This window comes from Cebidichthys violaceus, unplaced genomic scaffold, assembly GCF_023349555.1.
Source record: "Cebidichthys violaceus isolate CVI_PGR_0920_01 unplaced genomic scaffold, fCebVio1.0.p SCAF_9, whole genome shotgun sequence".
NCBI lineage: Eukaryota > Metazoa > Chordata > Actinopteri > Perciformes > Stichaeidae > Cebidichthys > Cebidichthys violaceus.
In genome coordinates this window covers 5,550,577-5,567,870 of record NW_027176975.1, presented here as the reverse complement: position 1 = coordinate 5,567,870, position 17,294 = coordinate 5,550,577, and the positions used below count along the sequence as shown (strand labels likewise).

The 17,294-nt window shown below is 39.8% G+C and overlaps 1 protein-coding gene across 2 annotated transcripts in view; it reads left to right on the top strand.

Annotated features, from left to right (window-relative positions):
* The window catches only part of ccser1 (coiled-coil serine-rich protein 1), a 110,657-nt gene that overhangs the window by 14,077 nt on the left and 79,286 nt on the right, over window positions 1-17,294 (top strand). For both annotated transcript variants that reach the window (XM_068703066.1, XM_068703067.1), the window contains exons 5-6: window positions 4,852-4,942; window positions 7,321-7,426. In XM_068703066.1, the coding sequence (XP_068559167.1) occupies window positions 4,852-4,942; window positions 7,321-7,426 (197 nt within the window). The remainder of the gene's footprint in view (window positions 1-4,851; window positions 4,943-7,320; window positions 7,427-17,294) is intronic.

The following is a 17,294-nucleotide window of genomic DNA, read 5'->3' as shown; positions in this document are numbered from 1 at the left end:
TAGTTTGTTGAATTCACAGATATAAACTGTGAGGTACATCTGTGAAGCTAAAAAAAAAGCCTGTGTTTGCTTGTTATTGTGTTATTTGGATATATATCCCTTTGGGACACTGCAAGATATTTATTTTACCAGCATATATACGTTGTTAGCTGCTTATAAGTTTGTGAGTGGCAGCTGTGATAATATTTTGGCAGGCTGACAGTGATTACATTCAATTTCAGTTGACAAAAAAGAACAACTTTACAAGTCGTGGAGAAATTCTTCCTTAGCTCAGACAGAAGCTGAACTTTGAACGTGCACTTTTGTTTGTAGTTTGATCGACACGTATGGTGAAATAGTTCAAACTGTAATCCACTTTACTTTGAGTGCTACTTGTGCTCATCAACAGTTGCTTGGCAGCTTGCTTGCTCGACAGTGTTGTAACGGAGGCTGCCTCTTGTTTTTCATATCCTCCAGTCAGCCTTGTAAAGGCTAGATATCATAAATGACACTTGTATTAATCATAGAACAGAAAACGATTCACAGTCTTCCCCTCCCAGACAGAATCTGTGATAAGCACAACAAGTCTGTTGGGTTTTGAAATGAAAAATAATAAGGATGTTTACATAATATTGGTGTTGAATGCTCTCTTTGCCCAAAGACATCATGGCAGCCACATATATTACACACACACAACAAATCAAATCCAATTTCAAATCATTTTCTCTAACGTTAGATTTCTTAATGCCAACTGGTCACACAGTAGAGCTCCAAAAGCCGAGGTTGATGAAATACATGTATTTATCTCAAGACTAATATAAACAGTATAATTATCATATGAATAAATCATGAATTAATTTTATGGGAATTAAGTGAATTGCTTATCAACAATAATCATCATGCTGCAAGAAATCCGTTGAGAAAAAGAAAACACTTATTGTAAGATATGGACTTCATATGAACACCACTTCTGTTATGGGAATACCAGCATGTTCACATACACTTATGAATAGCTTCTAATATCACATCCAATGGTAAACGCTCTCATTATAACTGCTATTGTTTCATAAATCATGGTGATTATATCAAGGTAAGTTCGTGGTCATATTCTAAATGTGTTCATTTTCAAATCATTGAACAGTGTAGAGGCTAATAAAATGGTAAGTGTACCTGGGAAGAATGGAGCTGATAGTCAATTAGGGGCTCATTAGCTATCAGAGAGGAACAAGAGTCTGCAGGACTCCGTCCCTCGAGGATTGGAAGTGACTACCTCTGCTGTAGAAACGAATGTTTCTTTTAATTCACTGAAACTTCTGATCATCCAAAGCAATGTGGCTAAAGAGCTCAGAGACGATCCATTTAATAGCTTTTTTTGGTTATGTTGGAGCACTCGGGTGTTCGTTCAATTTAATTGTAAGATGGTAATGTGCAGTCATAACTTAATCCAATACCTTGTTCTAATGTTCACTCTTTACGACTTCCAGATTTAAGGCTCTAAAGTTAAATATACTTCTCTTGCTCAAGATTCATCAGCTTTAGGCTTCATCTCCTAGACGACAATATACCGTTTCCATGGAAGATGTTTTGACCAGTCGTTGCGGATAAAGCACAGATGTAACAAATAACACATTTGTGTTATTCTTCTGTCCCAGTGAATGTGCTTTCAGGCTGTAGTTCGCCAGGCAAAATATACTCACAGGATGTGTTCAAAAGCAGGCAGTTTATGAAATAGCATGGGTTGGGTTAAGCATTAATGAGGGAGTATGATGACTAGTGGGCAAACAACAGCACTCCACACAGTTATGAATTATACAGTTTCTTATCCAAACACTTTCATTTCTGTCTGTCCTTGCACTCACTACAGCCAAGCTCGCTTTGCAGTTATAAAACAAGAATATGAATAAACAACATTTCCCAAATGAGAAGTCAATCCCACGGCATCTCTCTAACTGGTTGTAGAACCTGACGATTTCGCAGGTCAAAGTTTAATCAAATTTAACGCTACATGAAGCCAAAGAGGCAAATTCGTCTTGTGCTGTTCTGCATAGAAATAGCAAAATCCGGTGTGGTTAAGCCGTTCTTCTAGCAGGCACAATGCCATGGCCGGGAAACTGGAGCGCCCAAATAGTATGCCGTTATTTCACGTTATTAATTACACCTGTGCTTTTCCTGCTGTGTGTCAAAATGTCATAAAAAGGTCAATAAACATGCAGAAGACTTCCAATATGTCCTTATTAAGTACTTAATCTTCTAGAAATCCTTTTCATGGCCAGACTACATATTGCAGAAGTAGGAAATGTAGATATCTCACTCTAATTTATGCCTGTCGTCATATTTTCTACCTTAACAGCCTCGGTCACAGCACATCCTCATAAAGGTTTAGACTATGCAAATGTGATAGAAATCTTGAATTTAAGTATGTCTCTAAAAAATACAGCCATAGTGGAATTATGGATTCTGTTGCTAACTAAGTGAACAGTATAAAGCACTGGGATGTAATATTTGTCTCTCTTCAATTTTTAAATGGCATTGCCTGTTGAGTGTGAAATGGGTGTGTGTTTGTGTGTTTTGCTTCGGGATGAGTGATTATTCTGCATTGATGGGAGGAGATAGTCGGAGTAAAATGCAGGTGATGTAAGGGAGACGGTCTCTTTTCACTCAACAACAGATTTTCAATTTCACTGGACATTCAATCCTTTTGCTCCCTTTGGCGCATTGTAAACACACCTTGCTGCGAAGCGTCTGCTCAACACAATCGAAGTCATTTGTTAGTCCGTATATTTTCCATTGCTAGAAGCCATACTGTCTGGCTGCGAAGCAACATCTCTCTTATCATGATCTGAATGAAATTATCACCTCAGAGCCCCGGATCGGCAGAGTGTGAACAGAAACCAGTGGATTTTAATGGACGGAAAAGAACCTCTTGCTTCCTCTTATCCCTGTTTTGGATGTCATTCTGCGAGGCAGTTAAGAGAGGGAGCCATCTGTTAACGAGACCTGAATCTGATATTATCTCTATTAACTCGAGGATAACGCTCACTCAAATCACATAAGCGAGGTAAAAAGGTGACATCTCTGGGTTGTAAAATCATATTAATACATTTCTATGGATGGAGGGGCACATTAAAATGGGTAATTTAGCTTCAAATGAAGTCTGTGTGCAATAGTATCACACGGTATGGGTCTTCATTTCTTTTCCAATACCTTTAGCTATTAGCTTTTATGTCTGAAATGACTTCTTCTGTTCAATTGCATGACACTGAATAGTATCCTGGTCTTTTTTCCGATGGTAACTGCACCAAGCATCTGGTGAAAAAAACAGTAATATTGTGTTACACATTCACACAGTACAACGACCACAATGGCTTCATATAGGTATGGCCTTGAAGAACATTGATTTTGTTGTTTGGAAATTCGTTTTTCTAGAGTTAGGCATGTCACGAAGCATTGAGACTCTCGTTCTCAGATGGGAGGAGATCAATACGGAGTGTGGCTCTGAGGTTGTTTATGTCCAAACAATAGTGATGAGAGCTGAACAGAGTTGGTTATTGGATTTTCAGATGCATCTGCATCTGCTGATACTCCACGAGACTGTCGCATAATAGTTTTTGGCTCCTGATATTTGCTTTGCTTTAGGGGTTTCATTTTTACACAAAAGTTCAGACAGGGTCTTTTAACCAATATTAAGTGCTCTGAAAGCCTTTAGTACGCTTCTATATATATATATATATATATATATATATATATATATATATATATATATATATATATATATATATATATAGAGAGAGAGAGAGAGAGAGAGAGAGAGAGAGAGAGAGAGAGAGAGAGAGAGAGAGAGAGAGAGAGAGAGAGAGATCTGCAGTGGGTTTTCTTCTGATGACCATCAGATGGCAGCATTGACTTTTGAAATACAACTGAACCAAATGAAGCATCAGGCATCATTATAACCTCATATTAATACCAAGAACATGGGAGCATTTACTGAAAGATTTCAAGTAAAGATTTTGTGATATGGGCATTAAGTCGTGAAATGTGACTTAATATAGTCAAAACTTGTTTGTAATTTCTATCTGAAGACTTCTCAAGAAATAACACAAAACTCACAAAACTATAATGTGAGTCGGGATACTGTTAATAATTCAGGGCCACCCAGGCTGGAGGGAAGTTAGTAAAACATGGGTTTTTATAGTGTTCTTGACTTAATATTGCTGGATTTGTGAGAACATTGCTACTGACGTCTGAATTTATTTAAAACTCTGTTTGATTTTATTAGAGAAAAGGCACAGTCCATACACATATACACACACACACACACACACACACACACACACACACACACACACACGTATGCGAGTGAAAATGTCAAGTTGTTGGGATAAAGATGGCACATTTTGTTAGATTTATTTTTAGAGCTTACATAATCAAGATAACGTCATGAGACAAATGCTTTTGAAAGTTTTGATTTTGAATGTCATTTCACATGTCTAAGTAACGGGTGCTGCATGTCGTCCCCTTTCCTTCCCATTCCTTAATAAAAAATAGCATTGCTATTATTGCTAATGTTGATCAAATGTAGTGTTTTTCTGGTTGGGGAATCTTTTTCTGAATTGAGCCACCTGGAATACTTTGATGAAAATAACGTAATGATTCTATCTAATGTTGTCATATCACAGCCCTATTTTTAATTTGTTTTTAATTAAAAATATTCATCATAACGACTTATTTTTATCTCTATTAGGAATACAGCAGCTAACCATTCTAATCATTGTAATATGGATATGATAATTACTGCTTATCATTTTGACAGATGATTAGATTGATTTCTAAATGGTTTATTTTAAGCTTTGGTGTTTTTCTTTTTCTCTGCAGGATGTTTTAAACAACCTGGGTTCATCAGAGCTGGACGAAGATGATCTCATGTTAGACCTGGACCTTTCTGACGATCAGCGACATCGACATGGTAATTTCAATTTCCCCACTATAAGATCTGCGGCTTTACACAGAGGACTTCATGGCGAGTGTGTGAAGCATACCTGAGAAGTTACAGATGATACACCTGCTCACATTTTCCACACTAAACTGTATCAAGCAACCATCTGTTTGCATATTTATGTATTGGTACTCCCTTTAAAATTACTATAATACTCTGGGGTGTAAGGTTAAATTCAAATGCATAATTCAACACTATCCACAGCTGGGTCAAATACGGGGTCTGTAAATCATTGTGTAGCTGTTCCTCTGGAAAGAAGCTCAGTACTTGGAAAGAAACCATTCAAATCAAGGGAGAAAATCTGTCACATAAAAACCTTTTATCTACCAATCCATCTATTCAAGTGAACATCTGCTCAGATTTCCTCATCCCCCCCACTATTCACTTTTCCTTTCCTCACCCCCGCTTTGCTTTCTTCTCTCTCCCTTGCTCCCTTTCTCTCTCTTTGTCTTTTTCCCCCGTGAAGCCACCTCTGCTCCATCACCTGAAAACATGAAACCAGCGCTCTCCCTGGTTCTTTTAACATGTGCCACGACTTTGATGTAGCTGCCTCATTTACAGCGATTTATCTCCTTTTGTTTTTTTTGGCATTTCAGTCACACTCCTCCTGACATACCTCATGGTTGAAAAGTGACTGTCAGAGGAGAATTATTGCTTGTGTTCTGCCACAGTGCAGCACGGAGTGCCTAATGCAGTGTGGTGGTTGGCTGTAACCACAACGCAAGTGAATGTGTTAAGAGGGACTTCTTCCCAATATAATCATGTGCAAATCCTTAAGAGGGAATTTACTATTTTACAGTCGCGAGGAGACGTAGTGATGTGAAGTGATGGATTGCATTTACAAGCACCATTCTTATTTAATCATTCCTTGCAGGAGCATTATGTTAATTTAGCACAATTAAAAGCTCTTGCAAATACTGTTAGTATTGATTGTATTTCAGATTGCAAATGTTTTCTTCAGATAAGACACATCAAAACTGCATCGACTTGAAGAGTTGGTGTTTAGCTTAGGATGATCCGTGAATATAATGTGACTCATGAGCTTGAAATGTGATTACCTTTCATTTCTGTGCTTCTCAGATACAGGGTCTACATGTCTGACTGTAAATATGGAGACGGGGCACATTTACTTTCTTGTAAATGTGCCCTCTCGACTCTCATCATGTGTGCGTGAGCACGTCTAGCTTTGACTCTTATCTAACAGATCACTCAGTCAAACTATATATAAATGTGAGGTTATATTCACCTACTCTAGGCTACAAGTCCCAGATGGACTTGCAGAATATTACAGTTGCAATCAAATAAAGTAAAATGCTCAGCAGCGCTGTGGAGTAAAGATTGCAACAGAAGCTCCGGCCCTAATGAACTGAATTTCCTGTGCTTATGGGGGTTGGAGCGTTTTTTTGGTAGGGAGGGTGGGTTTTGCACTCACACAACCACACACACTGATTTAAAACAGCTCTTAAGGCCCTGGCTGGTGCAGAGCAAGAAGAGGCACCATCATTATTACACACACTAACACACAAGTGTGCATGCTTAGTCATTAGACCTCTTGGTTTGCAGACTGTAGCATGAAATTAAAGGTTTGATGAATTGTTCTCATAAAGTCAAGGGACTAAGACTTTGTGCTGGCGATGGGAGAGGAAGGTTCTTCACACACCCAAATTAAAGGGACTAATTGAAGTACTCCCACACACCTGAACACACGTATTCAGGCGGTATACACAACCAGCAGACCAGATACATGCACACATGCATATGAAGATATACACATACGACTAGACACACACCCATCCCACACACTCTCATTGGTACTCCTTATTTTTACTTCTCCCAGGTGGCTTGTTGAAGCCTTTATTAAAAAGAAGCAGTTTCACAGCAATTTATGGCCAGCAGTGTTCAGCTGCAGGGCTCTGTGTTTCTAATCCAACTGTGACTCATGCCCTGTGGAATTAGACGAGGACAGAAAGAGAGAGACAACGAGACCTTTTCAAAGACACGAAGAAATGCCAAATCTTGGCTTCACCACCAGTTTTTATTCCAGACGCTTTCACACTGCTCTGTCAAATGTGCCATTTAAAGTAGACTTATGATTCTTTAAAACAACTCATAGTATTGTCGTTACACAAACCTGTCACTACTGAATTTTAATAAGCTACTTTGTGACATTACTGCCGTTTTATAGCTCTAATTTAATTTGGGAGGAGATGTAAGTCGACAGTTGTTATTTTTGATGGGTAATCTATGTTGTGGTCAGGTTAGGTACTTTGGCACATTTTAGCTGTCAACTGAGATTAGAAAAATCAATGTCATATAATGACTGTTTGTGTGTTTGGGTGTGTGCACAGTGTCCAGAGAAGACTCAAGCCAGTCCTTGGCCTCCTGTCTCAATCTGCTCCCCTCCCCCATGGACCCGTCAGGAGATCGCATCCCAGGGAGAGAAAACAACCAGAGGTAAATATTCACATTAGTATCAATATGCTGTGTTGTGTGCTCCTCCTATACAGCTTTAGGGAGAATTGGCACAAAATGCAAAAGGAATTTCAGTGTTATTGTCTTCCAATCTAACAAGGCAAATGAAGACAAATAGTAAAAGTCTGTATTTATGTGTGTGTGTGTGTGTGTGTGTATATGTGTATATATATATATATATATATATATATATATATATATATATATATATATATATATATATACACACACAGGATAAAATGGTCTTGTACTGGCCAGCCCTAAAACAGCAATTAATCAAATACAATTGGAGCATATGGGAGGCTTAAGAACCTGCTTTCATGTCCACTTGTCCACAGAAGCATTCATCCTCTGAACAGTATATCTTTGATACATTGTAGCGACAATATAGCTTCTTTTTTTCCCCCCACCACACACTCCAAAGCCCCTTGAGAGACAGAGAGAGGGTTACTGCCTATTCTAGGAATTGCTGATCTTGAATGTTGCCTGTATATGCCTAACATGTTTTATGTCTTTCCCTCCTTTCTCCTCGAGATGAGATGGGACTCTGGGAAAGTAAATAAATAAATAATCTTCAAATGAATATGCAAGCTGTCTTTCTGTTCTGCTCTTTCTCCCAGTAGCTGGTGGCTGAAAGAGAACACTTAAGAGTTTCTGTTTGTTTTTGTGTGTACCACTGGCATGGGCGGTTCCATATCTGATTTGATTTAGCCAGGAATCAGGAAAGGTCTTGCTGGGCACACAGAGAAATGCCCACAGTGCTACTTATTGGGTTTTATGAAGCCAGTGTGTAATAACAGGGTTGTATCACCAGTGGTATTGTCTGATATGTCTGACAAGCAGGCAGATGATTATACTCTCATTGCTCTTGTCTCTACTCCCTGGTTGAATTTATTTTATTTCTGCTTGCACCCATATGTGTCTGTCTATCCATGTTTTGCCCTAATTAAACTGACTGTGAGCTTCTCTGTTTGCAGAGAAAGTGCAGGTCAACTTATGTGAGTGGTTTTGAAGTTGAGTTTGAAGGATTTATACTACACCATTGAGACGTTGGACTTAGCCTCGGCTTCTTTTTTTCTGAGAAGACTTTTTTTTTTTATCAAGCTTCTAACACTTTGAATATTGCACTGAAAAGAGATACATTTTCTCTGTCTAGACAGTGTCAGTGAATCATGCAAGTCGGGAATCAACCTTTTCAACCCATCCAAGGTTTTTGTCAGACAGTTCAATGGTTGTTTCATTTATGCTGAAGTCCCAAATGTCTTTGAAAGTGCTGGAGGAGCAGTCATGTCCAGACACACACACACACACACACACACACACACACACACACACACACACACACACACGCCAATATTTGCATTAATCCTCTCTGTATACAAGGTGAAGGCTAAAATGTCGTTCATCTGAAGCCAGTTTTCTTCTGTTTGATTGAGTTTGCCTGGACTTCAGCATCGCGGTTCAGGCTAGAAAAACCATAATATGAGGAGATGGGGCCATCCCTTTCCATCCAATCAGAGATAGTGTATTATGATTGTATCCCATTAGCAGGGCAAGGAGATAAATGAATGAATGAATGAATAAATAGACGAGGGAATACAGGCCTGGAGTCCCTACATTAGCTGTGTAGCTTCAAATACCTTATTTTACTTTGTAGTGCTGCTCTGGGATGACCAATCAGTTTTAGACATATCTTTGAACAAAACTGACTCTTAGTGCTAGCCGTGCTAGCAGCTCTGTGAGGCTGTACTTGGGCACAGTGGTACTTTTAGCTAAATGCTAACAACAATGCCAATATGCCGATGTGTAGCGGGCATTATGTTTATGGTATGATATTTACCATATTTCCAATCTTAGTTTAGCTTGTTAGCATGCTAACATTTGCTAATTACCCAAGTACAGCTGAGGCTGTTGGAAATGTCATCTGTTTTGAACCAAAGTACTGGACAAACCCGATGATGAAGCTATATAAGATGTCAGTGCATCACTAAACGTATTCATCCTGAGGGGACATGAATGTGGGTACCAATTTGCAGGGCACTCTACCCAATAGAGATATAGTATTTCAGTCCAAACTTACCATCCCCAGAGCTAAGCAGCTAAGCTGCTAGCGTTGCTAAAAAGCTCTGCAGTAAATTCACATTTAAATCATGGTGTACCTGAGTGAGGACCTAATTAGTTCCTCTTTTATATGCCACCTCTAACAACCCAACAGTCTGCACTAAAGTCTTGAACCTTTACCTCCCGAATGACTCAAGCCTACAAAACTGTAGACACATCACACACTTTAACAGCGTGTGTGCTACTGACAGTGTGACAGTGATATGATATACTGGGCTTAGGGAGAAGTGTGTGTTCAGTTAACTTCACCAGCAAGGGAGCAGTTTTGTAGCTGAAGTGCAGAGCAACCTCAGAAAACATAAAAAACGACTGGATGGAAAGAGCGGCTATACTTCCATTACGAATGACATTATTAATGGTTTATTTAAATAACCATGGGAACCCATGCCAGTAAGGTAACAGGTTGCATAATGGAGCCAGGTCTAAGGCCTTGTTCAGACTGCTTGGCATGTCCAGATTGTATTAAGATTGTATTGTAAGTCTGGAAATGAACAAACCACATGAAAATGTGAACTACATTTGGAGGTGGTTTGGAAGGCCTTTCCAATTGGATTTTTACATTTGGGTCTCAGTCGGATTTCAAAGTGTCTTTTACGTCACTCATCGATACATAAATACATATGCACCACACCTCTTGCTGCACAGTGAAGTATACAGTAGCGACATAACAAACGTTGTTACCGTCTGGACATACAAATTCATTCTGACGACTTGCAAATAACTGATTTGACAAACAAATCGGATTCGCCTGCATTCTGTACGTAGCCCAAGTTTCCTACCCTGATCAACACAAGGCTGCTGGCATGGGTTAATTTCCCACTGTGATAAATCAACATCTGCACTGATTTCTTCTTACAGAACATTTCACACACATTTTACTGGGGAATGTGCAAAGTCTGTGAGTGAAGAAGCTGAGATTGGAGAGGGGAAAGAGAGCAAAATGTGTTTGCCCTGGGCTTGCTCTTTCTTTCTCAGCCTCCCTCGCTCTTCGTCTCAGGTTCCACATTCCCTTAAGGGGACATTGATTTGCTGGAGGCAAAGCTAGCTCCCAACTATTCACACACAAGAAAACACAAACACACACACACACAAGTGCACAGCAACACAAATTCACACACACACACACACACACACACACACACACACACACACACACACACACACCCACACACACACACACACACACACACACACACACACACACACGCACACAACACACCTGTCAGTCAGTCAGCCTGTCCAGAGAGAGTATCAGCTGCAGGATACTGCTGGCTGTCTGACATGCTGCACAGAACATCTGCTGTGCACACACACACACACACACACACACACACACAACCACACACACAGTCTTGCACGCACACCTCCCCTTTGATGTACGACAGTTGGATGATTTTGATGGCAAGCATTTAATTCTGTCTGTGTGTGTGTTACTTTGTAAACAGTAATGCCTCAGTAACGAAGCTATAGCAGTAAACTGTGTGCTAAATATTAGTTTCCATTTCTTTGAGGGTGCATATAGTCAGTTTGGAGATGGAGCGACAGACAGAGGGGGGAGATGGAAGGATAGTTTGTGAGGAAAAAAACAACTGGAAATCAGTTGGAATCAGTTGAATCATATGGAATCACTACATCCATGTGTATGCTGCACATGGATCCGTCACCAGGGGCACAGCATACTCTAAAATAGTTTTTAACCATGTCATCATTGACAGCTTGGGATAATCATTGATAATCATTTATCGTTATTGATTAATCTGCTGATTATTTTCAAGATTAATGGATTAACGGTTTTGTCAATGAAATGTGCGGAAATAGAGAGAAATACGATTTCCCAGAGTCCAAGGGGACATCTTCAAATGTTACATTTTCCATCACTCGACTAATTGATGAATTGACTGAATGTTGCAGCTCTAGATGTGTCTACTTCGCAGTCAATTCATAGTAAAAGACAATTCTTATATAAGTCAGATAAAGGTTGAATGTGTTTCATCAGAGAGTACTGCAGTGTTGCTTTCTAATGAACTTTTAACACAGCAGCTTCGTTTAGTGTCCCCCCATACATATTGCTTACAACACTAAACGTATGCAGTCATAGGTTATACATTGACAGAATGTAGGTGGGACAAAAATACTTTTTTTTTTTTGGCATCAGCTCATGTGCTTTGTTACATAAAGCCCTAGTCAGTGCACTTCCTCTCGATAATATTGCCGATCTTCGCTGCATGACAATGATGAGTGTGCCTCAGTGCCTTTTAGTTGGTGGAAGAGGGGAGAGGAAGACGCATTAGAAGGTGAATACTGAACATTAGTATGCGTGATATATCTTAATGGCTTGTGTTAAGACATCGACTCGTCCCTCGTCTCTCCTATAGAAAAACACACAGAGGAAATACAATTTTGACAGTTCGAGTACAGCTTGCCTGTTTCTATGGTAACACCAGTCTGCCTGTTGAGTGTTCCTCTTCCATTCTTTTCTTTTCTTTCCTTTCCCTTTTGTCTCTTTTTCATTGCTGGTGATTACTACGCAGTAGACAGGTAATCAAAGGAGAGGACATGCAAACACTCAGAGGTGTCCTTCTCTGTCAATGTGCAGCGGACACTGATGAAAGTCTCAACTCCCACATCTCCACTTCTGGTTTGAGGATTAATCTGCAGTTCTAACGTTCACATGCTCATGCATTGGCATAATAACACTTATTAGAAGAAAAAAAAACAGGTCCCAATTTTACCCAATGGAAACTTAATTAAAGATGACTTTAATTAAGTGAATATGTTGTCTCTCCTGTTAATAATCCCAGAAAATGAGAATCTCTTTTAACAGATCATTCAAAGTGTGCTACCAAAACACAATGAACACCGTGACACATGCCTCAATACACAAGGTCACTTCCACTTTCACATTGTAGTTGGGAGCAGAAACAGAATCAGCTGGGTCTTGTAATTTAAAGGTGTCATAGATGGAGAGAGAGAGAGGGAGAGAGTGAGACACATAATACTCTCATGCTTGTTTTACTCGAGTCAGTTGGTGGTTAAACAGCGCTGAGCACCAAAGAGAAGTGTGGAGAAGGTGTCTTGTGATTTAAAAAAAAACACCCTCCTCTCACATTCGGCTGGATATGGTGCACAGTGATAAATGGAGCACAGTCTCCCACTGAGACATGTAATCCGTGATTATACGAAATTTGCTCACATACACACATAAACAGGGGAACAAATTTGTTTCATGTTAATGTGATTCATAAAGTATATCAGCCAAGTTGTGGTCTAATCCCACCTGACTTAATATAGTCAGCAGAAAATAACACGCACGTCCCCTCCCACATCAAGTCACACACTTACAAACATCCACTCACATGCACATTTATAAAAATAGACAAGCATAAAGAATCCAGCTGAGCCTTGGAGAAGAGCTGGGGACGGATAAAATGCACTGCAGCATGATTTTCAGACACATAGACGAACGCAGCATACAGAGGGAGTACGAGGGAGCACAGAGTAGATCTTCCTCCCTCTCCGTTCAATTTGCTGGAATATAATGATGCAGAATTTATTAATCCAACAAGTGGTGACAAAACAAAGTCTTTTATCTAGTAATAATCTGTGGGTTTTGAAGTGTTATACATTATATATCCAGGGCTCAACACTAACATGAAAACTGAAAATAGGGTTGCCATGTTTAGTCACCTTGTATTTTGAGTGATTATTAAGATACTATGCAGTTACTTGATAATTAAAGAGTGCCATGTAGACATGTCATGTGTGTTGTACATGCTTTGCAGTATAATTTTGATGCCGAGATGCTTCGCCTCCTAAGGCTTCACAAATCCCCCCCCCCCCCTTTTTTTTCTTTTTTCGTTCTGCGTCACTTGAATCAATTTGCGCATTTGTTTGTGATGGCGAAGGTTTAGTTGGACTTTGCAGCCCACAGTCAAACAACTTTAATTGCTTCACCGTTGTCTCTAAAACAGATGTCTCTGCACATGCGAGTACAAACAATGCACGGCCAGCGTTATCACTTGCGGCGTTGTCTGGTTCTGTGACCGTAACAACAACTTTTAAATATCACTAATTAAACATTGCCACTGCTGACAACCAACAATTGGAAGCCAATTTCTCAAGTGGGGGGCCAACTGCAAACTGGGGCAAACCCCCCCACCGTCGAGCCCTGATATCAAAGGAGATGTGTTGGTTATTTTTCTATGTTCCTGATGTATTCTTTTTATTAGGAGACGGTTCTATTTTTTCCTCACAGTCCGTGCCCACAGATTGTTTGTACTAGCTAAGCATCATGCTCCTCCGAAGCCTTAGAGGAAATATGGCAACACGCTCTCATGCTCGTTTTTAATTTTCAGACCAGCCTGATAGACCGAACACGTTCAAAATCCTGTAGTCTGCGTCTGTTGTCATGCATTGCTGTTGTGTAGCTGCTAATTCTTATCACTCAATTGGGTTTATTAAATGTTCAACACTGGGAGACTAATTAGTGTTGGCTTCCATTTTTCCCCTCCTGTTTTGAGTGGGGACTTGCTGTTCTGATTTGTATCGCAGAGACAAACATCGGATTGGCAATGAATAAGTCATTCCTTTGCTTTCCATTACTCAGTGGTCTGGTCCAGAAATGAAAGGAATCACTCTTTTGTTACCAGATTGTAAGACATGACATGGGGGGTTGTTTTCCTGAGCTTTAATGGCATTTTGTCGCATATAGAGGTTTTTTTGAATAACAAAGCCAGGGGTGCTCTTCTGTTTTTGGCTCTTATTTAATTGGCTGCCTCTTGTCTTTTTAACTTGTCTCTTTTTTTTTTTGTGGACCACGGCATGCTGTTTGTTGATCTTGAACATATTTTTGATACAGCATGCTGAGATTACAGCATGGTTTTAAGAAGAAGTACAGCAAAATGCTAACATTTGCATTCTGCAGTGAAACATTAAGATGTATCCAACCCTGTTTGTTGCTTTCTCAAACACATTCCTTAAACTATTGCTGACAAAAACAAAGCATACATATTTCCCATGAGAATGTGTTGCTGATATAACTGCCCTTATTCTTCTGTAGAGGAGTCATCACAAAACTTTGCCTTTTTGAGTTTTTAAGTAAGTGTCAAGTTGAAATGATTATTTCAACTCTTGAAGATATACACTTGTATGCTTTCTTTACAAGAGTTCTATGATAAGATCGATATCAATCTCATATCTGCGCGCCAAGTGGAGAGATGTTTATCCTGGCTTAGGATAAAGACGTGAACCCGGGACAGACGGCATGCTGGCTCAGAACAGAGATCTAAAAAACAATCATTTGTGGTTCGGGGGGGGGGGGGGGAGAGTAACGTGCTGCATCTATTTCTTGGCAAACATTAACTCGATTCAGTGACTGTGCACAGAATTCTAAAGTCTTGTCGTCACAGTGGTGTTGCAAGATTTGGTACCAGTGTATCTGTTCAGAGACCAAAACTAAAACCTATGAAACCTCACTGACCGTATCTCACATCCCATGCTATTGCTGCAGATGTAACAGAAGTGCCCGGTGGATTAAGAAACAGTTATATTATGTAGCTCAAAATGAAACAACAAAGTCTTGTTTTTTACTTTTGGTTTGTGTTTAGATTATAGGAGTTTATTTCTGGTACGTTTTCACCTTTCCATTTCATTTGAAGCTAGGAATGGCAATTTACTTTCAAAGCATTTTTGCTATATTTGTTGCAATCGATGAATGAAATGCTGTGTCGCAGGCCTGTAATAAGCCTGACAATCGTTTAATTTGGCATGCATGCAATGATTGGATGGTCTACCTGCCTGTCTGCGTACCTTCTCGCATACCTGTATGCACTCTGCCAGCGCAGTCAGTGAGGTCGATGGATACGGTTAACGCTGACTATGATACGCTCCTCTGCTCTCTTTCTCTCTCTCTCACTCTCTCTCTCTCGCTCTCGCTCTCTCTCTCTCTCTCTCTCTCTCTCTCTCTCTCTCTCTCTCTCTCTCAGTCCCCCCCCCTCCAAAGAAGTATATTGAGGCTGACGTTACTTGAATAAACGCAATCACAACACATTATAAGGTTATTGAAATTCTGGGTCCTTTATTTTCATAGCGTTAGAATGACTAGCGTAAAATTATCATGTCCTTAAGTAATGAATAGAATAGATGAACACTTAATGTGCCTTCGAAATAATCATTCCCTTGGTTGGAGAATTATCATTTTTTAACATGGATTTGTTGATTTGAGAATATATAAAAAAAAAAAATTCAGCCTCAGTCAACCAGTGGTTGCATTTGTGATCTATTGTCACCTTTGGCATTTGTTCCTTTTATAGTCAATTCTCATTATTGAGATTGCAAACAGGCAGGATTACTTTTGAGTAAGCGGGGACAAACATCATTAAAGAGTAAAATAGATCCTATGATGCTTGCATAACACTATAAACTCAAAAAAAAGTACCGTGTTAGATTTCCTGGGGCAGTCACTCTTTGTAGTGGACTTTGGGAACTCATAGCAGGGTTTTTGTGCTAAAAAAGTGTGAATGTTCTACTTTAGTGGAATACTGCTTGAAGGCTTCAATACAGATAACGTGTCGGGCAATGTGGCTGTGGCCATATTCTCTGAAAGATGAAACTGTAATGTGGCACATGGGACCAATATGAAATACATCTCTCCAAGCAACAAGAAGTTTTGATAGTAATTAGTGCAAGTGTGTTCTGATCCCCATGGTCGCTCCTCCTACTGCTGGTTCTCAGCCTTTTTGCATTGGATTAACAATATTACACTCAAAGATGCTGAGGACCGTGTCAGAAGGTTATATAAGTCAGAGAGGGAAGAATAGAGTGACAGGCAGGAGTAGAGTGAAGGTTAAAGATGGAGGGTTTTTATGCAGAACAAGATTCAGAGTGCAAGGTAAAGCAGAAAGGACAATTAGGTTAATCAGAAAAGTTTACCCCTGCCGTATTAAATTTGTTTTATCTTCTCCCCCTTTCTGTGTCTGAAGACTTGAATTCCACCATTAGATTCACTGCCTGGAGCTTGGCTTGTGCTCACTCTTTAGTCACAGATGCACTTTATGTACGGAGATGAGTTTAATGGCGGCATTAAACATCCGTAGCCTCAGGTGCTGAATGCAGATGAGCACACTGTCAGTCAGATGGGAAGGAGTGACAAATGAGGGCGATCATTCTCCAGTTGCTGCCGGTAAACTGTTATTACTTCGCTTGTGCGTGCACACAAGTGCACACGTGACACACAGATGTCATTACACGCACACGTACCGGATTGTCCCCATAATGTCTTTCTTTTTGTCAGTAAAAATGTAATGAGGTAAAAGTTGGCATACGACACTGACGGTCTTCCTAGCCATGTCTCAGTATTAAATCGACATTTACTGTTATTATTCTTGAGACAATGCAGTTTTCATATTGCTGATTGACAAGGGTGCAGCCCAGCCCTCTTCACTGCTGCTAAAGATAATGCACTTCAATCAAACATAATTATTTGACAAGCAGTCATTATTTGTCACTTCACATGCTAACTGAACATTATGTAAATCTAGACGTTCATCTAAGTTTGCATATAGAAATGTGTGTCTCTTCGTTGTTGCCTCTGTCTGTTATATGTGTGTGTGTGTGTGTGTGTGTGTGTGTGTGTGTGTGTGTGTGTGTGTGTGTGTGTGTGTGTGTGTGTGTGTGTGTGTTGTTTATTGCTTGTGTGGATGCGCAGGTATGTGTCAGTGCTGGGAGCCAA